The sequence below is a fragment of the Enhydra lutris genome, unplaced genomic scaffold, assembly GCF_002288905.1.
Source record: "Enhydra lutris kenyoni isolate GAN:26980312 unplaced genomic scaffold, ASM228890v2 scaffoldscaffold10, whole genome shotgun sequence".
In the NCBI taxonomy this organism is placed as follows: Eukaryota; Metazoa; Chordata; class Mammalia; order Carnivora; family Mustelidae; genus Enhydra; species Enhydra lutris.
The window spans coordinates 2,807,473-2,835,299 of NW_019154094.1; the positions used below are offsets into that span (position 1 = coordinate 2,807,473).

General features: G+C 49.4%; 1 protein-coding gene across 4 annotated transcripts; it reads left to right on the forward strand.

Annotated features, from left to right (window-relative positions):
• The first annotated feature begins 645 nt into the window (after positions 1 to 645).
• Positions 646 to 27,694, forward strand: LOC111143802 (pyroglutamyl-peptidase I). Of its 4 annotated transcripts, none has more exons than XM_022497690.1 (5): positions 646 to 709; positions 2,936 to 2,988; positions 18,753 to 18,869; positions 22,733 to 22,965; positions 26,831 to 27,694. In XM_022497690.1, the coding sequence occupies exons 1-5, from the start codon at positions 676 to 678 to the stop codon at positions 27,021 to 27,023; spliced, it is 630 nt and encodes a 209-aa protein (XP_022353398.1). In that variant the 5' UTR covers positions 646 to 675; the 3' UTR covers positions 27,024 to 27,694. The 4 variants fall into 4 exon arrangements, with proteins under 4 accessions (XP_022353398.1, XP_022353399.1, XP_022353400.1 ...); XM_022497691.1 differs by having other exon boundaries at positions 26,220 to 26,898; XM_022497692.1 differs by lacking the exons at positions 646 to 709; positions 2,936 to 2,988 and adding an exon at positions 5,223 to 5,630.
• Positions 27,695 to 27,827: the final 133 nt, after the last annotated feature.

A 27,827-nucleotide genomic window follows, 5' to 3' on the forward strand; every position in this document is an offset into this window, starting at 1 on the left:
CTGTTGGGGCTAGAAGTGAATTGAGTGCTGGGGAGATGGAGAGAGGGGAGGCCGAGGTCTGTGGAGCCACATCAGCCTCCTTCTTTACAATATGGGAGCCTGCAGAGGACCTCTGGCAACATCTTACTGTGGTGTTGGGTTTTCACTTTATTCCGTTCCCCTCTAAACCTCCAGGTCCACATGCATGCCACTTCTCTGACTCTAGGAGGCTCTAGTCGAGCAGCCCTTAGAACCATGCTTCAAAACTGCAAAACGAAGTGAATAACCGAGTCTTACGGGAGGTGGCGGAGGAGGGAGCCAGATAATCCCCAGGAGTGGGCGGACAGAGGCGCTCAGTGAACACGCGGAATAAAATGACGCGCTCGTCGCAGCGCCTGACTCAAGTGAGTTCAAGCGGTCACATCTTACAAAACGAACTGTCCCCATCTTACAAGGGGGAAACCGAACTTGGGGAAGGTTCGGGGTCCGGCGCCCCTAAGGCGCGTGTCGGAGTCGGGGCGCGCACGCTGCGCCTCGGGCTGCGGGGCGCGCACGCCGAGCGGCCCGGCCGGGGGCGGGGCCAGTGCCGGGGCTGGGGGCGGGCCCGGGGGCGGGGCGGCGCGGGGTCCCGGCGGCTGCGGCGGCCGACTTGCCAGTCCCGGCAGGAGCGGGTCAGAGGCGGCGCTCGAGCCCGCTATGGAGCAGCCCAGGAAGGCGGTGGTGGTGACGGGTACGCTGATGGCGGCCGCGGCGACAGCGACCGCGGGCAGGGGCGGGTTGGGCGGCTCCAGAGCCGGCGGGGTTGGTAGGGGAGCGGTGGCCCGGGAGGGGCAGGTGCTAGAAGTCGTTCCAGGTTTGGAAGGTGTCATCGCCCAGCTCGGTCCGCGCAACACGTAGGAAGTGGAGAAGGGGCGCCCCTCTGGCCCCACTGTCAGGGGTCGGGGCAAGCAGGGGTGTGAGGGTCCAGCCAAGTGCCCCGCGCAGAACAGGCCCCTCTGGCGTCCTTCCTTCCCCGGGTGAGGACAGTGGTCCTCTGCGCACCTGTCTGTTCCGTCTGACCAGCGGGTGGGCAGGACTGGACTTCACCCTGCCCCTCCCGAGGTCGGTTCTGTCCCCACCCACTGCCCCAGGGGACAAAGGCCGATTTGCGGGCAGGAAGTGCCCCAGTGACAAATGAACCTCCTGCCAGCCACTGCTCCCCCAGCCCTGTGCTAATGGGGGGGGCTGTTCTCCCGAGGCAAGAACAGGTGGAGGTCGGGGAACCTCAGGTGGCCAGCTGCTCTCCCTGTTGTCCCCAGGACCGTGTGGGTCAAAGATCTCCACCCCCCCAACACCCCGCCCCGAGCTGTTTATGGGTGAGCCCGTGCCTGCTGTCACTAACTCCCCGAAACTAACTGTTCCTCCTGGGGAAGACTCCGCCTCAGGGCCACGTGAACGTCAACTTCCGCTGCCCTCTGGCTGGAGGGGGGGGGGTCATTTTGACCTGCTGTCTAGAGGGGTCAGAGTGGGAGATCCAGCTAAGCTTCCCACAAGTGTTTTCTGGCCTGGGGAGGGTGAGGCTGATCCTGGAATTCCCAGGAAGGTGGAAGAAGGCACTCACTTAACAGGTGTGTGTAATTGCAGGGAGAGTTGCTGCCACCCCCCACCCCCCCAGCCCTCCTGTATCTGGTTATCTGTTCCTCTAGTGCTGGGCTCTGTAGGTAGCCGCCGGACTGGGCATTTTCCTTGCATGAATTCATTACATCGGTACCATCTCCATTTTGCACAGAGGAAACTGAGGCTTACAGAGGTTACCCTGTTTGTAGGTGGCCGAGCTGGGACTCATACTTAGTCTATGCAGGAGAAGATAAGGGGTGGAGAGGTCCTGCCCCCACTGCGGGGGAGGCTCTGCTGTTCCAAGGCACAGCATCCCTCCCAAGGCCATGACACCACCTGGGACCCTCAGGAGTGACCCCCAGTTCCAGGGCATCCTCTCTTGGAGATGTTCCTTTCTAGGCAGGGGGACAGGGTGATTAGAAGAGAAGAGCTGTGAACTCTCATGGGCTTGGTTTCGAATCCCAGCTCTTCTGCCTTCTTGGTTGTGACCCTGGGCAGTGGTTTTCACCTATCTGTGCCTTAGTCCTGCTCCTGTAAAAGGGGTCCAGGAAACAGCCTTGCCTGAAAGGGAACTCAGGGAGGTTGAAGGCCACAGTGCAGGCAGAACCCTTAGCGCATCCTCTGACCACTCCCTCAGTTTGTAAGTGGGACTTGGAGTTCGAGCAAGCAGGGAAGAGGGTGGCAGGACGTTGTCTGGACAGCCTGGCCTGGGAGACACCCACATGTATCCCTTAAGGGCCATTCCTCACTTGGTGGTGATTCACGGAGCACAGAGGCCCTGCACAAAGACGGTGGTAAAATAATTATAGATGGGGATCAGGGATAGTGGAAAAAATCGAGAGGGGGGAAAAAGGCCAGCCCTTTTGGGGGCAACAGGAGGCCACTGGCGCCTTGGAAGGCACGAGGGTTGGGCAAAGGGGAAGATAAGAAAGGACAGTTAAAAGCAGCTAAGAGGGGCGCCTGGGTGGCTCAGTGGGTTAAGCCTCTGTCTTCGGCTCAGGTCATGATCTCAGGGTTCTGACATCAAGCCCCGCATCGGGCTCTCTGCTTGGCAGGGAGCCTGCTTTTCCCTCTCTGCCTGCTGCTCCGCCTACTTGTGATCTCTCCCTCTCTGTCAAATAAATAAATAAAATCTTAAAAAAAAATAAAAGCAGTTAAGAGCGAGAAATGGGAGGACTCTTTGAAGAGCCCTGGGTGTGCCCCAGATAGCAGGACCAGGCCCCCGACATTGGCCCTGGTGGCAGCTGCTGCCCAAGTTCCCCATTCCTTTCCACCGGGTAGAGGCAGCAATGCATCCCTGGGCAGGCTACAAGAGGTCACTGGGGTGGTGATACGTGGCTTCTCCTGTTTGCTCTTCCAGGATTTGGCCCTTTTGGAGAACACACCGTGAACGCCAGCTGGATTGCAGTCCAGGTAACTCGGATCTGGAGTGTAGGAATCAGACTCAGGGCTGGGCTCCCCGTGGAAATATATGGCACCAAAGAGAGGAAGGAGCCTACAAAGGAGAACTGGTCCCTTGAAGCTTCCTTCAAAACATTTAAGTCTGATATCCACACCTTTCCAGATGGTGACCAGTATAACCACATTTGTTGGCTTGCTGTGTACGAAGCACTCTGAATTTCCCTCACAACCTTTGCATGGTTGGGTGTACTCATTCTTGTGTCCACGTTCCTGACTGGGCAACCGGGGCCCCCCGGGGAGTTATCTGAGGTCACACAGTCAGGAAACTGGAGTGGCGGTGACTCAAAAGTGTCCCCTGCCCCAGCCAGGTTTGCGGGGGACCAGGCAGGGATGTTGGGGGGTTGTATTAGCCTTGTAGAGAAGGTATAGTGACCCTCACTGTTGCCTCCCAGCAGTTGTGGGAGGAGAAGGCTGCTGATTGGGGGGTAGGGGTATCTTTCCCACTGTCCCGAGCAGGTTGTCAGCCTGTAAGCCTTCCACTTTCTTTGTCAGATGGGGCATTTGGAGAGACAGACGGGAACAATGGGGAGAGAGAAAGAGAGAACCGTTTTCTTCTTATATAAATCAGGTCTGCAGAGACCGGAGCCAAACTCATGTTAATCCTAGCCCATTAGCTGCTTGATTTAAAGCATCCCCTGCTTTTCACGCCAGAGCCCTGAATTTGGAGAAAAATCCAAGTTGAAACCTCCATGTGTCCACCCCTAGTTTTGCTCCCCCCCACTTTTTTACATCACCCCAAGTAGAGACCTCAAAATCTTGGCTGCTTTTCTTTTTTTTTTTATTAAAAAACATTTCACCCCACTTTGTGAGCAGGACAGAGGGACAGGGTCCCCAGGACCCTGCAGATGGGAGCGTGTCCCAGGCTCTGCTCGTCGTACCCTCTCCCTGGAGCCCCAGACAAAAAGGAAACAGCGTGTTTCTGAAGACGTTGTGTGTCTGGCTTTGTGCGAGTTTCAGACAGGAGCCTTCATGGGGCTGAGTGGACACAAAGCCGTGTGTCTGAATTCCTGGGCCCCAGACACTATGATCTGCATCTAAATAGGAGAAAAATCAATTAAACAATCTTTGGAAATCCCTCTGAGCTTTGGGATGCGGATGGTGGAGGATGGCAGCTTTTTCATTCTGCTGCTGGAGGGGAAATGCCCCTGATATTTTGGTTGCCCATCTTGCCAGACCTTGCCTCTGGAAGACTTTCCATTTTCTACCTCAAGCCTGTGAGACAATAAGAGAGGATTCTCTACCATTCCATGGATTAAAAAAAAAAAAAAAGACACCAACTTTCCCAAGATGTGATTGTTCCCCTTAAAACCAAAACCAAAACCAAAAGCTAGAGTTGCGCATACATACGCTGAGTGATTGCCTCATGTAACTCCATGAAATTTCACGCATGTGCACCTCCGTGCTACTGGCATCTGGATCAAGATCTAGAACATTCCTAGCCCCTTTCTCATCACAGAAGCGCCTTGTGGCCCTTCTTAGCTATTTCCCCCCGGGTGTAAACATCTCTGCTGACTTTCTCTCTTTTTTTTTTCTGCCACGTGGGTGTCACCTGTTCTAGAACTTGATGTCAACGGAGTTGTGCTTGGGTCCGTCGCCTTCCGCAAAGCACAGTGTGTGCGGGATCTGTCTGTGGGGTTGCTGGGAGCTGCCCTTGGTGTGTTTTAGTTGACCTGGATGAAACAGACTTGCGCATGAAAAGGCATCCAGTTGGATGGGTCCAATCTGTCCCTCAGGAAAATATAGCTTGGAGTGTTCTTGGTGAGATCCAGACGTGAGATCAGGTGGCAGTTCACGGTGATCACCTCAAGCTGAAGATGGGAGTTTTGTTTCCCAGAGTGAGCAGCAGTTAACTTCCTGTCCCCATGGATTTTTCAGAAGCCCAAGCTGTCCCCTGTAGAAGGAACGCCTCCTCTCTCAGGGACCCACTAATTTCTCTTTTTTCTCCCCTTCTCTATCTGTCTTTCTGTCTCTGTCTCTCTGAGCCTCCCTCCGGTCTCTCCCTCTCCCCTTATGTCTCCGTAGCACTCTCCATCTCTCTGTCTCTCTCCCCTTGTGTCCCCCTCTTTCAGTTTCGTTTGGTCTTTCTGTGGGTCTCAGTTTCTCTCTTTTCGTGTCTCTCTCCCCTTATGTCTCCATCTCTCTCTCCTTCCATCTCTCTGTGTCTCTGTCTGTCACTGTCCCCTCTCTCCCCTGGCCCTCCCGCCTCCTTGGTCCCTCACTCATCTAACCTTCCTTTTTCACACCTTGCGTGAACTTGTGCTCTAGTGCAGGATGAACTGTCTCCCACCAGCTACATTGGGGAGGTGGGAGTGTGGAGACAGAGGGCACCCCCTTTTCCTCGTTCCCCAGCATGGCACTGCCCCTAAGCACCTCGCACAGGACGGACTTCGTTTTTGGAGCGTCCTGTCTTTCTCTAGGTCTAGGGTGGTGGATATGGGACGCTGGCTGCAGGTCTCTCTTTTCCTAGGAGGCTCAGGTGGGTGTCAAGGGCCGGGACCCCCTTGTTTGGCCGTCCGGAGTGTTCCCTGCCCAAGCACAGCGAGGAGGAGCTGGGTCACAGGTCCTGGTGACATCACGGGACAATTACTGCCACAGTGAGTCTAGACAGACCTGCTAAGGATATTAACCAGGGAACAAAGGGGGTCTTTGTTGTGGGGTCAAGGGAATCGGTCAGATGCGGCCTTGCGGCGGGGTCTTGTCAGGTAGACTGGGGTGTAGACAATGGGCCGTCTGGGGGCGTGTGAGCCCTGTTCCTTTCATGGTGTGTGTGCCGGGCGGCTGTGCTTGCTGTGGTGCGCTCGCTGCGGTGTCGTGGGGGATGCTGCCACCCGCCTCCTCCCGCAGGAGAACCGCCCAGCTCTCTTGGATCAGAAAGTGTCCAGAGGCAAGAGTTCAGCTAGATTACAGACCACCCATTTCTGATAACTCCCCCTGAACTTTTATAGCTTGCTCCTTCCCCTCCGTTGCCTGGTTTAAAATTGGGAAGCAACTTGCATAAAGTGATACTGACAGGTCTCCGTACCCCTGTCATTGCGGGGAAGAGTATTTCTATCCACGTCCCTTCTGCTTCTATGAAGATAGTGAACGATTCCATCAACCTGGAATGTTCCCTCCCACCCCCGCTTCCCCAGCATTCCCCACCCTGCCTGGGAGGCAGCTGCTCTCCTGACCTCGGTCATCTTAGAGGAGTTTGACTGGTCTCAAGCCGCCAGTGAACAGACGGGCATGGAGTCTGTGTCCCCCCAGGTGCCGGATGCTACTTGCTTAGCCTGAATTGGGGTGGGAGGGGCAGCTGGCTCTTTTCCCTTCTAACCCCCTACTCCTGCTCCCATTGGCACTGGGTGGCGGGGGGGGGGGGGGCTTCCATAATGAACAGAGACGCTCCTCTCCGGGTGTTTGATGAACAGGTGGTTTGCCTCACTGTGGGGATGCTGTGGGCGGGAGGTAGCGCAGGGTGGGTGGTGCTGGTGTATATTTTTGGAGGCTGTTTCATTTTGTTTTTTTCCTTAAGATTTTAATTTATTTATTTGAGAGAGAGAGAGAGAGTAACAGAGAAAGCGAGAAAGAGAGGGGGAAACACGCTCCCCGATGAGCAGGGAGCCCCTGGGATCATGACCTGAGCGGAAGGCAGATGCTTAACTCATGGAACCACCCAGGCACCCCTATGGTGGCAGTTTTCTTAGTTTAGATTTTTTTCTCCTGGTGAGGGGAGCATAGCTGAGGGCCCAGAGGATGTGAGGAGCAAAGTTTAGGATGAGAAGGTGACTCACAGGGCACCTGGCTGGCCTTGTCAGTAGGACACGTGACTCTTGATCTCAGAGTCGGGAATTCAAGCCCCAAATGAAGCGTGGAGCCTACGTAAAAAAAAAAAAAAAAAGTTGGAAAAAGAAGATGACTCAGTCTGTGATCTCCTGGTGATGTCAGCTCATTTCCTACTACTGAGAACTGATGTGGGCGTGTGGCCATCCCATTAATGCTCAAAGAAATATCACCCAGTGGGGACAGCCATTAAGTCACTCCGGGCAAGTGAGGTGGCTCTACGCCATTGGACTGCCCATCCTGCCAGGCAGAGAGGATCCGTGGGAGGGTTTGCCTTTCCAAGCCAGTCATCCAGCCTTGGCATATCACATGTCTTTTTTTGTTGTTGTTGTTTTTTTAAGATTTTATTTATTTATTGACAGAGAGAGAGAGTGAGCACAAGCAGGGGGAGCAGCAGACAAAGGGGGAAGCAGGCTCCCCGCTGAGCAGAGAGCCCGATGTGGGGCTCCATCCCAGGACCCTGGGATCATGACCTGAGCCGAAGGCAGACGCTTAACAACTGAGCCACCCAGGGACCCCAGCACATCACGTGTCATAGTGACCTGGGTTGGGGGCATGTGTGGTTACCGTGCCCCAGAGGTGTCTTGGGTTGGTCACTGATTGAGTTGGCATCCTGAGTCCCCCTGTGCACAGAGGTGGTTTCACGAAGTACAGTGCCTGGGCTTGTGGGTGGCCTGGTCTGTGGCTTAACTGGGGACAGCTCCCCAGCTGGACCCAAACAAGTAAAGGTGATCCGTTGAAGTCCTCAGTGTAAGTCCAGGAGATGGATTCTTTTAATTCCTGGCTTTTTAACATATTTTCACTTGCCAGAAAGGTCTGCCAGGGCCACAGTAAAATAAAAGGGTGGTAGGGGGAGAGACAGAAAGAGTGGAATCGTGGTGAGAGCAGGTCAAGATAGACAGATTATCAGCCTCATACCAAGATAAAAGTCTTTGCTGGAGGCTCTCCCAGCCCTGGGGGCAGAAGAAGCAACTGTCTTTCTTCTCATTCCACTGAAAGAACAATTTTGACCAGTTATAAGAAGAGAGCAGAGAAGTAGTCCTTCCGTAACCAGATTTCCTCAAATATTAGCATTGTATTACATTTGCTCTTTCTCTAGGGATAAATAAGGTAAATAGATAAGTATAATGTAAAAAAAAAATTTTTTTTTACTTCCAAGTCATCTTATTTTATTGTGGTAAAATATATATAACATAACATTTACCATCTTAATCATCTTTAAGTGTACAGTCCGGCAGCATTAAACACATTCACACTGGTGTGCCACTGTCACCATGATCCCTCTCCAGAACTTTCGCGTCTTCCCACACTGAAGCTCGGTCCCCATTAAACGCTGACTTCCCCGTTGCCCTCCCTCAGCCCCAGCCCCTCCCTTCTATGTTCTGTCGGTAATGAATTTGGCAACTCTCAGGACTCCTATCAGTGGAACCATACAGTGTTTGTCCTCTTGGGACTGGCTGATTTCAGGCAGCATACTGTCCTCAAGGTTCATCCATGATGTAGCCTCAGTCAGAATTTTTTTCCTTTTTTAAGACTGAATAATATGCCACCGCATGGCTATACCACCTTTTGCTTATCCCCGTGCATCCCCTGATAGACAGCTGCGTGGCTTCCATATCGTAGCTATAGTGATGAGCACTGCTGCGAACATGGGCATACAAATATTTCGTTAAGAGGCTGCTTTCTTTGTTTTTTTTTTTTTGAAGATTTTATTTATTTATTTGACAGAGATCACAAGTAGGCAGAGAGGCAGGCAGAGAGAGAGGAGGAAGCAGGCTCCCTGCTGAGCAGAGAGCCCCATACGATATGGGGCTCCATCCCAGGACCTTGAGATCATGACCTGAGCCAAAGGCAGAGGCTTTAATCCCCTGAGCCACCCAGGCGCCCCAAGAGGCTGCTTTCAATTCTTGGGAATATACACACAGAAATGGAATTGCTGGATCATATTATAATAATGTTTAATTGTTTGAGGAATTGCCCTGTTCTGAGTTATTTATTCATTTATTCATTAATTTATCTATCTGTTTAGGTTTATTTATTTATGCAGTCTCTACACCCAGTGTGGGGCTCGAACTCATGACCCTAAGATCAAGACCCACGTGCTCCACCCACCAAGCTAGTCAGGCACCCCTGTTCTGAGTCATTTATTTCTTTTTTCTTTAAAAAAAAAAGTTTTTATATTTGACAGTGAGAGAGAGAAAGAGAGAGCACAAGCAAGCGGAGCTGCAGGCAGAGAGTGAGGAAGAAGCAGGCTTCCTGCTGAGCAAAGAGCCAGATGTGGGGCTCGATCCTAGAACCCTGGGATCATGACCTGAGCTGAAGGAAGGCAGAGGCTTAACCATCTGAGCCAGCCAGGTGCCCCTGTTCTGAATCACTTAAAGGTCAATTGCAGACATGATACCCTCCCTTTTTTTTAATTAAAGATTTTATTTATTTATTTATTTATTTATTTATTTATTTATTTATTTATTTGACAGAGATACAGTGAGAGAGGGAACACAGGCAGGGGCAGAGGGAGAGGGAGAAGCAGGCTCCCCACTGAGCAGGCAGTCCATGGGGCTCAATCCCAGGACGCTGGGATCAGGACCTGAGTCGAAGGCAGACCCCCAACAACTGAGCCAACCAGACGCCCCACAGACATGATACCCCTTGTCTCCCTAAATAATTCATTGTGTTTTTCCTAAAACACAGGCTCAGCACAGTGATTAAAATCAGACTCATTTAACATAGATACAATTCTAGAATCTACAGGTCTTCTTCAGATTTTACCAACACCTATTTAATATTTATTACTAAATCATTAATACTTAATTATTAATAAATGATTAATTACTAATGCATCATTTGATCATTAATTTATTAATGATAAAGAAAATTCTATCATATGTTGTGTTCAGTTGTTTATCTCTTTAATCCACTGTAATCTGGAAGTTTCCTCAGTCTGTCTTTGTGTCAAACATGATGAGGTTTGCTGGGAACTGCTCACTCCTTGGTCGTGTCTTTCAGGATGGATGGTTTGATGTTTCCTTGTGATTACACTGAGGCTGTTGGTTTTGGCAGGAATCCCACAGAAGTGTTGTGTCTTTCTTGGTGCATTGTATCAGGAGGCATCAGAGTTTGAAGTATTGCAGTGTTGTTGCCCTTGATCACTTGCTACAAAAGATGAGATCTGGTAGTTTTCTCTTCTTGTGCTTTGTAATTGAAAAGTATCCTGTCGTGTGATACTTTGTACCATACAAATACTTCTTTAGACTTCCCCACACTCCTTTTAGCATCTCTTGCTGAGTCTTGCCTGAATCTGTTATATTTTATTTTTTTTTAAGATTTTATTTATTTATTTGACAGAGATCACAAGTAGGCAGAGAAGCAGGCAGAGAGAGAGGAGGAAGCAGGCTCCCTGCTGAGCAGAGAGCCCAATGTGGGGCTCAATTCCAAGACCCTGAGATCATGACCTGAGCCGAAGGCAGAGGCTTTAACCCACTGAGCCACCCAGGCACCCCTGAATCTGTTATATTTTAGTTGATGATTACCAAATGGTGGTTTTCTAATCCCATCTTTTTCTTTTCTTTTCTTTCCTTTTCTTTTCTTTATTTATTTGACAGATCACAAGTAGGCAGAGAGGCAGGCAGAGAGAGAGAGAGGGGGAAGCAGGCTCCCTGCTGAGCAGAGAGCCCGATGAGAGGCTTGATCCCAGGACCCTGAGATCATGACCTGAGCCAAAGGCAGAGGCTTTAACCCATTGAGCCACCCAGGCGCCTCTAATTCCATCTTTCCTTTGACACTTTTTAATGGCCTTTGCTGTAGGAGTCTATTTGTATCCATGTAGACTCATGGACACTTACTATCCTCAATATGTGACAATCGCTTACTGTCCTTATTTTGATGTTCAAATTGTCCCAGACTTGGCTCATGACAGCCCCTTCCAGCTGGCTCCCGTGTCCTTTTGCTGTGTTCCCATCTTCTTCTGTGCACATCTTTCTTTCTTTGGTCCTAGGCTCACTTTTTGTAAATCAGCTTTACTTCAGAATAATTTTAGAGGTGAATTTAAGAATTTAGAAAGATTACAAAGAGAATACAAAGAGTTCTTGTCTGTGCCTCACTTGATCTCTCCTAGTGTTAGCATCTCTTATAACTACTACATTTCGCAAAATGAAGAACCCGATGCTGCTCCATTACTAAAACTAAAGTCTAGACTTTATTCAGGTTTCATGGATTTTTCCCCTCAATGTCCTTCTTCTGTTCCATGATCCCATCCAGGCTCTTCACTCCATTTACCAGGCATCCCTTTCTTTTTTTCTTTCTGGTTTCTACCTAACTGTTGGATATCAGGTGCTTCATGTCATTAAAAAAAAAAAAAAAAGATAGAGGGGGTGCCTGCGTGGCTCAGTGGATTAAGCCATTGACCCTTGGTTTCAGCTCAGGACGTGATCTCAAGGTTGTGACATCAAGCCCCACACCAGGCTCGCTGCTCAGCATGGAGTCTGCTTGAGAATCTTTCTGTCTCATCTTCTCTCTTGAATGAATAAAATCTTTAAAAAATTAAATAAAAACAAAAATATAATCTAATTGAAATATAATCACATACTATAAAATTCACCATTTTGGAATAAATAATTTTGTGGGTTTTTTTAAAAGTATATTCACAGAATTGTACAACCATCACCACTAATCTAATTCTAGAACATTTTCATCACTCCAGAAAGAAACCCCATGCCATTAACTGTCACTCCCCATTCCTCCTTTCCACCCCGTGCCTGGTAATGACTAATTTACGATCTGTCTCTATGGATTTGCCGGTTCTGGACATTTTCTGTGGAATCATACGACATGCAGCCTTTTATGTCTGGCTTCTTTCACTCAGTGTCATGTTTTCAAGCCTTGTCCATGCTGTAGTGTGTATGTGTCCAAGCTTCATTCCTTTTTATGGCCGAGTAATATTCCATTGTATGGACATACCGCATTTTGACTAGCCATTCATTCCCTGATGGATATTTGGGCTCTTTCCACCTTCCAGTTGTTGTGAATGGTGCTGCTGTGGAGATTCACATACACGTTTTTGTGTGGATGTAGGCTTTCATTTCTCTTAGGTATACATATGCCTTGGAAGGGAACAGATAGGTCCTATGGGAACTCCAGGTTCACCCATGTTCTTTCCCAGCTGTGGCCTTGAAATTAGCAATTTTAACATAAAGCCTTCATTTTTGTCTTCGGTAATAACTTTTAAAAACCAGGAGCTGGGAGCTGGGTGTGCTCACTGGGTGTACTACTAGGGTGTCATTACCTCTTGAGTTCTGTCAGGAGGCAGAGGTGGAAAACACTCACACTCACACTCTCTCTCTCTCACACACACACACACACACACACACACACACCCTTACCTGTACCCATTTCTGTGTCAAAACCCTGGAGTTTACACACATAACCTCCAATTTTTTTTTTTTACCCCAAAGATTTTTTATTTATTTATTTAAGAGAGACAGAGAGAGAGAGGGAGGGAGAGGGGCAGAAGCAGAGGGAGAAGCAGGCCCCATAGAGCAGGGAGCCTAAGATGGGATTCGATCCCAGGACGCTGGGATCATGATGTGAGCCAAAGGCAGACGCTTAACCGACTGAGCCACCCAGGCATCCCCAGGCCACTTCTTATTAGCATTGATGCCTCACACACAGATGCAAGAAATGTACACAGGATGTTCGCGGTGGCATGGCTTGTAATTGCGTAAACTTGGAAGCCACTTAAATATTCCAGTGTAGCAAAATACTTAAATCCACGGCAGCTCATGTCTGAGATGGAGTACTGGACTCCAGGGAAAAGGGAAGGAAAGAGATCTACATGTAACAATCTAGCTAGACCTCTTCAACGGATGACTGAGTAGAGAAAACAAGCTGAAGGATACAGTTGATGTACAAAGAATACTGTGTTTTCTCAGGTCTGACAGGTGTGTATGCTGTTTACAGTGCTTACCGATGAAGTCTGGGGGTGAGATCTAGACTGGGGGGGCTTCAGACTTGATCTGTATGGATTTTTAAAATATGCTGCGTTTTTTTTTTTAAGATTTTATTTATTTATTTAACAGACAGAGATCACAAGGAGGCAGAGAGGCAGGCAGAGAGAGAAGAGGAAGCAGGCTCCCTGCTGAGCAGAGAGCCCGATGTGGGGCTCGATCCCAGGACCCTGAGATCATGACCTGAGGGGAAGGCAGAGGCTTTAACCCACTGAGCCACCCAGGTGCCCCTGCTTTAATGTCTTTAAATATTAATTAATTCTAGCATCTCTGTTGTTTCTGGGCGTGTTTCTAGTAATTGATTTTTCTCCTCATTATGGGTCATAATTTTCTGCTTCTTTGCTTGTCTGGTGAGTTTCGGTTTAATGCCAGACCTAGTGGATTTTACCTTGTGGCCCGCCGGATACTTTTTAATTTCCTCTGCGTGTTCTTGAGCTTTGTTCTGGGATACAATTAAGTTGCTGGAAATAGTTTGATCCTTTCCAGTCTTGCTGTTAAGTTTTGCAAGGCAGGACCAGAATAGTCCTTTATTCTGGGGCTAAATTCGCCCCCCCCCTTCCTTAGGAAGTTTTTCCACTCTGGCTGGGAGGAACATGAAGTATTTACACCCTGTGTGAACTTGAGGGTTTTTCCCTCTGCTGCTTTCAAGTGGCTCTGTCCCTGGTCTCTCACCTATATATGCCCATTAGTTCTCAGACCCTCAACAGATCTCCGTATTACTGAGCTCTTCCCTCCCCTTCCCCTCAGCTGTCTTCTTTCCAGAACTCCACTCTGCAAACTGTAGCCTTCTTACCCTTTCTAGAACCCCAGCTTTAACTCCTCAAGGTCAGAAAAGTGTTATTTTACACACTTTGTCTATTTTTTTTTCCCAGTTGTTCCAGATCGGGGGCGAGGGGCATGAAAATCTGATTCCTGAGGTTCCATTTTAGCCAGAAGAAATTTCTTTGATTTTTTTCTTTTTAAAGGAAGCACATGCATGTTTTAAAATATAGTTTAAGTTAACATCTTTGGAGCCATTTTTAGGCACTATGCCTTTTATGTATATTGTTTTATTTTTCCTCCCTGTGACATGGGTATTGCTGTTAATCCCATTTACAGATGAGAAAACTGAGGCACAGAGTAGGTGAATGACTTGCCCAAGGTCACCCAGCCAGTGAGTGGTAGGAAGAAAAAACAAACGTGGTCACCTGGCTCTGGAGGCTATGACTCCTACCTTCCACCATCCGTGCAGTTAAGAGCTACTTTTTTCTCTCTTTTCTTTGTATACTGAGATGAAATTTACATACCATAAAAGTAACCATTTTAAAATGAACAATTCAGTGGCATTTAGTACGTTCACAATGTTGTCCAACCACCACCTCTATCCAGTTCCAGAACATTTCTGTCACCCCAAAGGAAATCCCATCTCCATCAGCAGCCACTCCCTATCCTGCCTTCTCCAGCCCCTGACAGCCACTAGTTTACTTTCTGTGTCTGTGGATTTGGCTGTTCTGGACATTTCATGTACATGAAATCATACACTGCGTGGCCTTTTGTATTCTTTCACTCAGTACACTGTTTTCATGGTTCGTCCACATCATAGCATGAATCAGGGCTCCATTCCTTTGCATGGCTGAATAATATTCAATCATGTGGCTAGATTGCATTTTATTTATTTATGCTTTTATCCACTGATGGGCGCTTGGGCTGTCTCTGTCTCTTCGTTATTGTGCATAGTGAGAAGTTACTTTTTAAATTTATTTTAAAAGGTTGTTCAAGTAATATCTACACCCAGCGTGGGGGGGCTCAAACTCATGACCTTGAGATTGAGAGTCACATGCCCTTCTGACTGAGCCAGGCTGGCAACCCAGGATCTACTTTTGAATGTAAGAATGGATGAAAAGAAAAGAGAGGGTCCAATGTAGCAGCTAGTCTAAAACCCACATTTATAATTGAGGAAAGTGGGCACTTAGGTCTACATTTTGCCTAGTCTATGCTTGAGCTGGTCAATTGTTCAGCCAATATTCACGAGCACCTGCTGTGTGCATGTCCTGTCCTGGGGCAAGGACACCACCTTGTGGGGCTAGAAGTGCTTCTCAGGAGGCTGAGACATGAAGGCTAAGGAGAGAGTCCACTGACCAGAAAGTGAGGGGAAGAGTGTCCCACGCAGCGAGAACAGCCAGTGCAAAGGTCCTGAGGCAGGTGTGAGTCTGGTGTGTGGGAGGCTATGTGGGGAGGCTGGAGGAGGTGAACCAGGGAGTGGGGATGAAGGGAGAGGAGGGCAAGGAAGTTGGCAATGTCCTGCTCCCACAGGGCCTCATGGACCATGGTGGGGAGTTAGGATTTTTATTCTGAATGTGGCAGGAGGCAAAAACAGAGTGGGAGCTGGGGAAGGGTGGAATGTGATTTTTGATTCTGCCTTGGGAGGCAAGAGGTTGGGGCAGTGTGGGGTGGGAGACCATGGGGCTTGGGTCTCCAAAACAATTTGCCAAACAAAACTTAGGGTACCCCAAACCCTCCTACACTGTTGGTGGGAATGCAAGCTGGTGCAGCCACTCTGGAAAACAGTATGGAGGTTCCTCAAAAAGTTGAAAATAGAGCTACCCTACAACCCAGCAATTGCACTACTGGGTATTTACCCTAAAGATACAAACGTAGTGATCCGAAGGGGCTCGTGCACCCGAATGTTTATAGCAGCAATGTCCACACTAGCCAAACTATGGAAAGAACCTAGATGTCCATCAACAGATGAACGGATAAAGAAGATTGGAGATATATATAAATATATATACATACACACAGTGGAATACTATGCAGCCATCAAAAACAAAATCTTGCCATTTGCAACAACGTGGATGGAACTAGAGGGTATTACGCTGAGCAAAATAAGTCAATCAGAGAAAGACAATTATCATATGATCTCTCTGATATGACGAATTTGAGAGGCAGAGCAGGGGACTGTGGGGGGCAGGGAAGGACAAACTGAAACAAGATGGGATCAGGAGGGAGACAAACCATAAGAGACTCTTAATCTCATGAAACAAACTCAGGGTTGCTGGGGGGTCATGGGGGGAGGGACAGGGTGGCTGGCTGATGGACATTGGGGAGGGTATGTGCTATGGTGAGTGCTGTGAAATGTGTAAGCCTGATGATTCACAGACCTGTACCCCTGGGGCAAATAATACATTATATGTTCATTAAAAAAAAACTTGGGGTACCCCATAAATCCCACCCGAGGATCTCTCTGATAGCCACCGGGGTAGCATTTTCAAATTACTGAGTGAGATCTGGGAGTTCTATGAAACAGCCCTACTGATAATTATTACTCGGAGTATTCACTTTACTATGAAGAATGCTCGAGCAAAAGAGGGTCTTTCCCTGCTTGTGTGGTCATTTGAAACCATCACTCCAGGCCCATGGCACACAGCAAGCCAGTGAGCGTTTATGAATCGGTGGAAATGGAAACAGGGATCCCAGATGTAAAGCCTTCTCGGGGGTTTCACTGACAAGCCCCCTTGCCCGCTTCATCTCCAGGTGCCCACACCCTTTAAAGAATGTCCACCCTGATCCCACTGCACAGTCCAGGAAGGTGAGGCTTAGATGAGAAGGGAACATGAAGAGTAAAAATACTGATGACAGAGAAGTCATTATAAGAGAAATGAAACCATTTACAAAGTTTCTCTTAACGTGTGTTTTAAATGTCTTGAAATTGACCTCACAGAAAATGTCACCCCCCTCGCCTCCCAGCCATGTGCCTCAGCAGCGGTCTGCAGCCCACCCGGGCACCAGTGTTTGGGGGCGGGCAGGTCTGCCTCCGCCCTCATCTGTCTGGCCATGAGATTTCCTGGGGGGCTGGGCTCTTTCCGATCATGCACATCATTGGGCTTTGTGACAAGAATGGGGTCCCAGTTCCCTGTGTTGGCGTTTGAGACTCCCCCCACACATACACCTCATCCCACCTACCCTCCAGGTGTCTTTGTCTCCAAATGACCCTGACGCACTGTCTTGGGGGAGCAATTTGGAATGATCTGTCCATAAGGAGGTGCCTGCCTTGCCAAGTGTTGGCTACTCTCCAGCCACTGCGGTCAAATGAGCATAGCGTTGGGACAGCATGGATAGCAAGGTCAAGGCAACCAGATAAAGAAATCCTGAAGCCACTTAAGGAGATGCGGGAACTCACCTGCAGTGAATTAATTCAGTGAGGCCAAGTGCATGCAAAAAAGCCTTTGCCTGGGACCCATCCATAGAACCTTCCCGTGACATCCACCAGCAGTAGCATTTTCAAGCCAGTACATGAGACTGGAGAATGAAAGGAGACAATCCTGCCAATAATCGTTATTCAGAGTATTAATTTTACTGTGAAAAATACTCAGCGTTTCATGTTGAGCCAAAACCTTCATCGCCAAAAACCTTCATCTCCCTGCCCCTGGGACCTGGGAGTGGAGGGATCACTGTTCCTACTGTGCCTTGGGCTGTCTGGGGAAAGAGACCTGGTCCTAGGCTCTACCCGCAGGGAGTTAAGAGGAGGACACTTGCTGGACAACATGGAGAATCCAAGGAAAGAAAGCATCAGTATTTCCCCCAGAAAGGGGCACATGTAACCCAGTTTTGTGCACAATTTGTGATGTTTCTAAGTCACCTCATGCTCAAGGTCCTTAGGGTCCCTAAGGAGGTGGATCCCTCTGTAAACACATCCTGAGACCCTGCTATGTAGCAAGTATCAGATCTATAAATAATTCTTTTTTTTAAAGAATAATTTAATAATCCTATTAAATATAAGGAGGTTCTTTTTCTTTTTTTTTAATAAAGATTTTATTTATTTATTTGACACAGAGAGAGAGAGATCACGAGTAGGCAGAGAGGCAGGCAGAGAGAGAGAGAGAGAGGGGGAAGCAGGCTCCCTGCCAAGCAGAGAGCCCGATGCAGGGCTCGATCCCAGGACCCTGGGATCAGGACCTGAGCCGATGGCAGAGGCTTAACCCACTGAGCCACCCAGGGGCCCCAATAATTCTCTTTTAAAAAAAAGATTTTTATTTATTTATTTGACAGAGATCACAAGTAGGCAGAGAAGCAGGCAGAGAGAGAGGAGGAAGCAAGCTCCCCGCTGAGCAGAGAGCTCGATGCGGGGCTCCATCCCAGGACCCTGAGATCATGACCTGAGCCGAAGACAGAGGATTTAACCCACTGAGCCACCCAGGCACCCCTATAAATCTTTTTTTTAAAAGATTTTATTTATTTATTTGACAGAGCTCACAAGTAGGCAGAGGCAGGCAGAGAGAGGAAGGGAAGCAGGCTCCTGCTGAGCAGAGAGCCCGATGCGGGGCTCCATCCCATGACCCCGGGATCATGACCTGAGCCGAAGGCAGAGGCTTTAACCCACTGAGCCACCCAGGCACCCCTATAAATAATTCTTAACACGTGTAACAAAGAGGAAAGTATAATGACAACAGCAAAAACAAATGTGGTAATGGTAGCCAATATTAGTTGAGCACTTGCTGTGTGCCAGGCATGGCTTAGAATTCTTCATGTGAACTTGTTCATTTAATTCTTACAGCTACCTTGTGAATTAAGTACTTTTTTGTCCTGATTTTATGGATGAGGAAGCTGAGGCTCAGAGAGGTTAAGTAACTTGCCCAAGGCCACACAGCGTTCAAACTGGGCTGCTTAACTCTGAAGACTGCAGAGTTATGCTGCTGCCCGTAGAGATGTGGAGAGAGTTTGAGATTGGGGGGAGGGGAAGTGGGGGGAGGGAGGAGCTTTGGGGCAGACCAGTGCTTGCACCTTCCCTTCTACTCTGCCCCCTGAGTCAGGAGCCCCACCTGGTTTCTGTGGATGGGTCAGTGTATCCCCTGGGAGCTCATTCACCTTGCAGCCCTTGTCTAATGCCACAACACTCTTAACTCCTCTCCCTTCCAGGAGCTGGAGAAGCTCGGGCTTGGTGACAGTGTGGACCTGCACGTGTATGAGATTCCCGTCGAGTACCAGACGGTCCAGAGGCTCATCCCTGCCCTGTGGGAGAAGCACAGCCCACAGGTGAGTGGGGCAAAGGCAGGTGCTCCCTCATCAGGACCCGCAGGTGGGCACCCCACACATGGATGATTTGTTAGTGGCTTTGTTCCTGCTTCATTCACGTGCCTGATGACATGGCCTTGTCCCCCAAAAGGGCCATACTTTCCTGGGTTACCTGTGGATGTCAGGGAGGAGAGCAAACATTTGGGACCTCCCAGAGCCTAGCTCTGTCCCACTGGACAGTCAGTTTCAGTCATGACATGTTTGGTTATATGTGACAGTCAGAACACACCTTAGCCCAGCTTAAACGCCAGCATTTGTATGCTTCAGGTATAGCTTGATCCAGGCACTCTCCCAGTGCTATCACCATTCCCTCCTGGCCATTCAGCTTTGCTTTGCTCTTCATTTTTGCTTTGGCAAAGACAGATGGCTGCTGGGTGATACCCTCCCAACTGAGCCCCTCAGCTGAAGGAGAACAACCTTCCTTTTGGTAATTTCCCAGAGTCCATGGTTGATTCTCACTGGTGCACCTGGGTCCCACACTCAGTCCCTGAGCCAAGCACTACGGCTGGGGGGTTGGAGGAAGGAAGAAATGCTCTCATTTGTGAGGCCTGGTCACATGCCTACTTCGGTGGCCAGGAAGTGGCATCACCTCCCTCCAAACCTCGTGGAAGGAGAAGGGGGATTAGGGGGTTCCTCAAAGAGAGCATGAGAATGGCAGGGAACTGGCTATTGCCAGATGTGGTGGAATGGAAACAAGACAGGAGCTACATCCTCCCACCACAGATACATGTGGCCCCGCCCAGACAATGGACTTGGAGAGCCCCAGGGGGTCAGGAGTGAAAGCTGCCAGGGAAGTTGGGGGGGTGCTGGCCTCTCTGATGGGTGAGGTACTGGTGGCCTGTGGGGGCCCTGCCCAGCTTCCCAGCTAGCCTGCCCTTGCGGATTTTCCAGGGTCAACCCCTGGAAACCTCCTTCCTCAGGAGCTCTTCTGTTGGGTCTCAAATGGAATCCGTCCCTTTGTAGAAGGCAACCTGGAGGCTTAGTGAGATGTCCCTGAAGCCTCTGTGAGTGGGCATTTTCCTCTCTGTGTGTGCCGTCTGGCCTCTTTCTAGTTAAACAAACAAACAAACAAAATTACCCTAAAGGAAGAACCTGATGTTTCTTTTTAAAGATTTTGTTTATTTATTTGACAGACAGAGATCACAGGTGAGCAGAGAGAGAGGGGGGAAGCAGGCTCCCCGCTGAGCAGAGAGCCCAATGCAGGGCCAGATCCCAGGACCCCGGGACCATGACCTGAGCCAAAGGCAGAGACTTTAACCCACTGAGCCACCCAGGTGCCCCTGAACGTGTTTTTTTTTTTTTTTTTTTTTTTTAATTTCCACGCATAGAGAGTCAGCCCTGGGGAGTCACCGGGCACCACGGTTACGGCTGTCACTCACACGCGCCGGTGCCCATATGCACGCGCCGTTGAAAGCAGTCTGCGTGGACGCGGTTCCTGGGTCTGCTGTAGCAGACGCTGTAGACACTTAGAACAGCAGAAATGGGTTCGTCCATTCCCGGAGGCCAGAAGTCCACTATCCGGGCCTCAGCAGCGGCACCCCTGCTCGCCTGGTCTCCTCCAGCTTCTGGGGGCTCCACGTTCCTTGGCTTGTAGCGGGGTCTCTCGCGTGTCTGCGTCTGCGGTCACACGGACTTCCCCACGTGTCTCTGCCTTTCCTTCCTGCGTCTCTGAAGGACACGTGTCAGTGGATTTGGGGCCCACCCACACAATGCAGGGGGGTCTCCTCCCGTGATCCTTTTCTTTTTTGTGTCTGTGAACAACCCTTTTTCCAAATAAGGTCTCTGTCACGGTTTCCTGGCAGTGGAACAGGGACTTTTTGGGGGGGGGGGGGGGGGTTGGTATGAGGGGAGTATCACCATTCAGCTCATTATACTACAGCTGCTGCTTTGTTTTCACGTTCCCCGATTCTGTTTATGGAGTGCCAGGTGTGGGCCATCCAGTCAGTGAATGAACTTTGTAACTCCAGAGAGTTCCATTCTGCGCCAGCATGGCCCCCTAGACGTTATCACGCCATTCCCTAGGACCCTTTAAATGTCCCACTAGGAACCTTTTTAAAATGTCAGAATAAATGGGTGAAATAAATTTTAATAATATTTTCAGTCGGGGGGCGCCTGGGTGGCTCAGTGGGTTAAGCCGCTGCCTTCGGCTCAGGTCATGATCTCAGAGTCCTGGGATCGAGCCCCGCATCGGGCTCTCTGCTCAGCAGGAAGCCTGCTTCCTCCTCTCTCTCTGCCTGCCTCTCTGCCTACTTGTGATCTCTCTGTCAAATAAATAAATAAAATCTTTAAAAAATAATAATAATAATATTTTCAGTCGGGACGCCTGGGTGGCTCAGTTGTTAAGTGACTGCCTTTGGCTCAGGTCATGTTCTCAGGGTCCTAAGATCGAGACCCGCATCGGGCTCTCTGCTCAGTGGGGAGCCTGCTTCCCCGCTCTCTCTGCCTCTCTCTCTGCCTACTTGTGATCTCTGTCTGTCAAATAAATAAATAAAATCTTTTTTTAAAAATATAAATAAAAAAAATTATCTCGACCATAATCAACTTTAAAAGAGTTATTATGGAGATATCTTACATTCCCTTGTGTATGTAGGTGCCCAGCCTCCAAAATCTGGTGTGTGTTCCACACTGATGTCACATCTCAGTTCATACCAGCCGCATTTTCAGTGCCCACTAGCCATGTGCCCCCCCAACCACGGCCACCTGGAATGTTCCTCAGCCCCTACTTTAAATGTCTACATATATAAATGTTTACGCTTGTATTGCCCTTTCTGTGTGTAAGCATATACACAATTAATAGTTGAAATTCAACTGTATTCTTTGAGGTCTTCTGCCTTTTATAAATATTTTATCATGAGCATCTTATTACCTAGGTCATGAAAAAGTCTCCCTTAGGTTATTTCTTTTTGTTTTGTTTTGGTTTTTTTTCCAAATTAAATTCAATTAACCAACGTACAGTACTTCATTAGTTTCAGATGTAGTGCTCAATAACTTATCTCCCTGACGTCATTGTAACAGCTGGGCAACTTTTAGTAATGAATATAACTGTTTTTCCATTATTGAGCCTGCCAGTGTTTTCGTGTTTTTTTTTTCTCATTTTTAGAAAAAACACTGAAGTGACAACTGACAGATTATTACCTCTTTGCAGTCAAATGCTCTGCCACTTAGCTATATCCCCAGATTATGACCTCTTGGAACATAGGTTAGATTCCTGGAGGTTACACCTTGTCTCTGGTATTTGGCAATATGTCTTGAAGATCCTTCCTTACAGAACTGCTTTTGGGGGGCACCTGGGAGGCTCAGTCGGTTAAGCATCTGCCTTCAGCACAGGTCATAATCTCAGGGTCTTGGGTTCGAGCCCCACATTGGGCTCCCTGCTCAGTGGGGAGTCTGCTTCTCCTTCTCCTTCTCCCCCTCCCACCACTCATGCTCTCTCTCTCTCTCTCTCTCCCTCTCTGTCTCAAATAAATAAATAAAATCTTAAAAAGAAAAAAAAAGAACTGCTTTTGGCACATTAACAGCTACCTGGTAGCTCCTAATTTATTAGCCAGCTCCCTGGTAATGGCCAATGAGGTGGTTTCTGGTAACAGCTCGGGTAACACAGCTGCAGTGAACATCCTGGTATGTTGCACATCCGGGCATGTTTCCTGGGCAGACCTTTCAGTGAGATGACCGTATGGTCTCTTCCTGCAGCCGGGGGCCAGAAACAATGTGACCCTGGGCAGAGCCCCGGGGAGGATGCTGTCATCATCTTGGTCCGGGGTAGGGGGGATGGGACCCACAGTCTCATGGCCAAACCCGGTTAAGCCCTGCCCGTCTGTCTGCAGCTCGTGGTGCATGTGGGGGTGTCGGGCATGGCGACCACGGTCACACTGGAGAAGTGCGGGCATAACAAGGGCTACAAGGGGCTGGACAACTGTCGCTTCTGCCCCGGCTCCCAGTGCTGCGTGGAGGATGGCCCGGAAAGCATTGACTCCATCATCGACATGGACGCTGTCTGTAAGAGGGTCACTACGCTGGGCCTGGACGTGTCCGTGACCATCTCACAGGATGCCGGAAGGTAGGGCTCCTGGGGGTGAGTGTGAGTGGTGGTGGTTTCCCTCGTCTACTGGCCCAGGCTAGCAACGGGCAAGCCAAGTGTGTTGACTTTGGCCTCTGTGGGCTGAGCACTCACCAGTCATGAGCCTCAGAGCTAAGTATATGCTCCCAGAGGTCCCACTCATTCTGCTTCCAAGACTCATGATGTGTGGGTCTGCCCATGTGTCCTCACCCAAGCCCTGGCGTCTGCTGCGTGGGCACTACCCCAGCCACCTCTCTGGTGGTCCTCCTGCCCTTCTGCCCGGGCCCAGACAGTCCTCCCCCTCTAAGCATTTGTTTTTTGTGGTAGTTTTCTGTGGCTATCATGACAAAGCCCATCAACTTGGTCGCTTAGGACAACCAAGATTCATGCTCTTCTAGTTCTGGAGGCTAGAAGTCCAAAGCCAAGTCCAAAGTCCAGATCCTTCTGTTGGCAACATTCACTCCTTCTGGAGGCTCTGAGGGAGACTGTTCCCAGCTTTTGGTGGCTGTTGGTAACACTGGGGGTTCCTTGGCTTGGGGCTGTGTCACCCCAATCTCTGCCTCCATCTCCCCATGGTGTTCTTCCCTGCGTGCATGTGTTTGCAGGCCTGCTTACGAGGACCCCCGTTGCTGGATTTAGGACCCACCCAAGTCCGGCAGGATGTCATCTTAACTAGTTATATCTGCAAGACCCCTGTATCCAAATAAGGTCGCATCTTGAGGTTCAGGGTAAACATCAGTTTGAGGAAGAAATAGCCTCTTACAAGTCTTTTACACATTTAAATCAGATGGTGTCCTAGAATAAAATCCCAACCTATCTCCAACATCCACAGGGCATGTGTGGTTTGGCCCTTGCCACCTCTCCCCCCTCATCTACCTTTGCTCTCCCTGCCCCTACTGCATGCCAGTCCCACCAACCAGCCTCCTCTGGTTGCTCCAACACAGCAGCTCATTCGAGCCTCAGGGCCTTTGCTCATGCTGTGGCCATGAGCAAATGGAGGATGAGGGAACTCATCCTCCCTTTGATAAGGCATCTTTCAGGCCTTAGCTCCAACAGGTGGCCTTCTTGGTGGCGGGGGGGGGGTCTCCTCAACCCCCTAGACCAAGTTGAGTCCTCTCTGTTCTGTGTCCTGTCAGCACCAGTGTCTCTGTTTCTCAGCACTCTGTATACTTCTCCAGCCCAAAGGCAGCAGGTGGCAGATTCAGTAGACTGAATGGAATAACCGAATTTGCCACCATTCTGTTTTTAAAACTAATTCTGAATTGCACAGATAATTCTAGAATATCTTCTCATATGTTCCCATCGTGAAAAATTCTCTCGCCTTCTCTCCTTCTCCCTAGCAATCCCTCTATTAGATCTGAGATTTAATTGTAAAACCTCCTATACCTTTCCATAGACAACCAACCCTTGGACAATGTGGGGGGGAGGGGTGCTGACCATCCCCCTATGTAATTGAAAATTGTGTAACATTTGACTCCCCACCCCCCAAATTTAGCTACTAATAGCCCGCTGTTGACCAGAAACTTACCGCTCACATAAACAGTGGATTGATACACATTGTGTTGGTTGTATGTGTTCTGTACTGTATTCTTACAATAAAGTCAGCCTGAGAAAAGAAAATGTTATTAAGAAAATCATGAGGAGGGGCACCTGGCCGGCTTAGTCAGTAGAGTGTGCAACTCTTTTTTTTTTTTTTAAGATTTTATTTATTTATTTGACAGACAGAGATTACAAGTAGGCAGAGAGGCAGACAGAGAGAGAGGAGGAAGCAGGCTCCCTGCTGAGCAGAGAGCCCGATGTGGGGCTCGATCCCAGGACCCTGGGATCATGACCTGAGCGGAAGGCAGAGGCTTAACCCACTGAGCCACCCAGGCGCCCCGAGTGTGCAACTCTTGATCTCTGTGAGTTTGAGCCCAGTGCTGGGCATAGTGCTTACGTTAAAAAACAAAAATCATAAGGAGATGAAAGCAGCCCACGTATGCATTGGCTGATGAATGGATAAGATGTGAGATATATCTGTATAGAGATACAGATACAGACACACACATAGGAATATTACTCAGCAACCAAAAAGAATGAAATCCAGCTGTTTGCAACAACACGGACAGAGCTAGAGACTATTGTGCTAAGTGAAATAAACCAGAGAAAGATAAAGACCATGTGATTTAGTCATGCGTGGAATTTAAGAAACAGAATAAACAAGCAAAGGAGAAAAGAGAGAGAGAAACCAAAAAACATTTTCTTTCTTTATTTGACACACAGAGCACAAGTAGACAGAGTGGCAGGCAGAGGGAAAGGGAGAAGAGGACTCCCCGCGGAGCAGGGATTCCCCAGGACCCTGGGATCATGACCTGAGCGCCCCGTCAAGAAATAGATTGTTAGCTGTAGAGAACAATCTGCGGTTTACCAGCGGGGAGTGAGGGAAATAGGTGGTGGCCGTGAAGGAGGGGACTTCTCATGCTGAGAGGCCGGTGACGGATGGACGTGTTGAATCACTATATCACACACTGAAACTAATAGAACACTGTAGGGGCGCCTGGGCGGCTCAGTGGGTTAAGTGTCTGCCTTCGGTTCAGGTCATGATCCCGGAGTCCTGGGATCGAGTCCCACATCGGACTCCCAGCTCAGCGGGGAGTTTGCTTCTCCCTCTCCCCCCTGCTCATGCTCTCTCTCTCAAATAAATAAATAAAATCTTTTAAAAAATAATAGAACACTATATATGAACTGGAATTAAAAACTTAAAGGAGAAAACCACGAGAAGATATATTTACAGTACTGTCTTCTATTTCTTGAAAACAGTCCTTGAAGACGTGGGTCTTTGCAGTTCCAACCCATGTTAAGGGTCAGCTGCCTAGGGAACACTTGGAGTGCTTCTTTAGGATTCTGTCCTAGTTTGCTCTGCTTTTCTGTGGATAAAGTGACAGGAAGTGCCTTTTCCTGAGAGTCCCCTTCCTCGGTTTCACTCGCGGGCACCCAACACGGGTCTTGGCGGAATCTCCGCTCCCCTCCGGGGCCTAGTGCATGCTTTGCAAATGGCTACAGGGTACTCATTCCTCGGTGTGGCTATGTGTGAAGCCACACTTCTCTCCGTAGACAGTCATGTTGTGCCCCAGCCCCTTTATTATGCTCTAACAAACCACCACCGACCGGGCAGCTTATAAGCACCCAAGAGTGATGGCTTACAGTTTCGGAGTCTGGGAAGTTGAAGATCATGGTGCCAGCCTGGTCACGTTCTGATGAAGGCCTCCTTCCAGGTTGCAGACTGCTGACTTCTTGTTGCATCCGCACATGGTAAGAGGAGGAGGAGAGCCCTCAGGGATGTCCTTTATAAGGGCACTCGTGCCGTTCGTGAGGGCTCTCCATTCCCAAAGGCCTTGCCTCTTAATTCCATCCCATGGGGAGCTGGGATTTCAACACTGAATTTGAGGAGGGACATGCAGACCCCAGCGGGTTGCTTCTTATTCTGCCTTTATACTTAGCCATGCAGCGAACACCTTCTTCATCTGTCTTGTGCCCTCCTGCAGACGGCTTCTTAAGGTAGATTCTCCAAAACCAGCAAGAACCTGTCATCCAGCTCAGGCCTTTGCCATATTCCTAGCCTGCCCAATCCCCCCCGTGGGGCAACTAGCTGTATCCCACTCCCTCCTTCGTCCCATACACACCAGCACTCCGAGTTACCAGATTTGTCCATTTTTGCCAACCTGGGGAGCCAGGGTGGGGAGGGTAGGGGGGACAAGCATATTCCATCTTGTAGATTTCTGGCGAGGTTGGGGGTCTTACAGCCGATCTGGATGGAGGCTGTCCGATTACTGACTCTCTGACCCCGTTTTGGTCTTCCTCCTGCCCCCGATGCCCTGAAACTTAGGTACCTCTGTGACTTCACCTACTACACCTCGCTGTACCAGAGTCATGGCCGCTCAGCCTTTGTTCACGTGCCTCCCCTGGGCAAGCCCTACAACGCAGACCAGCTGGGCAGGGCGCTTCGGGCCATCATCGAGGAGATGCTGGATGTCCTGGAGCAGTCAGAAGGCAAAATCAGCTGTCGCCACAAACACTGAGAGCCTCTTGGGCCTCCCAAGATCTCGTCCTACTAGAGACCCCAGGAGGGATGTCCGCCCTCCCAGGACCTGGCCAATGAGGATCAGCGCATCAGCTGGGGATCTGATTTGGATCAATATTCTGACTTACACACTTCCTCTCCCTTCTTCCTCTGAGAAAGGGCTGGTCGCCTGGAAGGAGGTGGCTGAAAATTTTTTTCTCTATTTCCCTTTGCATCTGGGACACAGCCCCAGTGACTGGGAAGCTGGTGGCTTCTGATCTCCGCAGGGAATCCCGGTCAGGTGGGTCTTTGCTCTTGAGCCCTCAGCTGGGGCCACCTGCTCACCTGCTTTTCTAAGTCTCTGATGAAGGGATTCTGGAGTTCCCTCCGTCCATGACTGGTTTTTCCCAAACTTAAAACCTCCTTGAAGAGTCTTTGCCCTGAACCACGTCGCAACAGTCGGGATGGCCCCAGAAAGGGCTGCCCTGGGATATGGCTGGAGCTTTTTTTTCTTCTCTTTCTTATTCTCTTTTTTAAAAACAATAGTGCTAGTTTGGGCACAGAGGAATTTATATTCCCTTTGGTTAAAAGGCAGGATTTCGTGGACAGCAACATGTCTTTTCTTTTTCCTGGGATGCAGCCCTGTCTTGCCTCTTTCTCTGAAAACAGGACCCACGTCTTTGTATTGGAGCTGACATCGAGTTCCCTTTCCTCAGGGCCAGCGGGGCCTTTAGCCAGGCCGTGGGAGGGAGGTGGGGGAGAAGGGGGGTGGAAGCTGTTGCCCCAGGTGGTTAAAAAGGTGAGCTGACCCTTTTGACGCCAG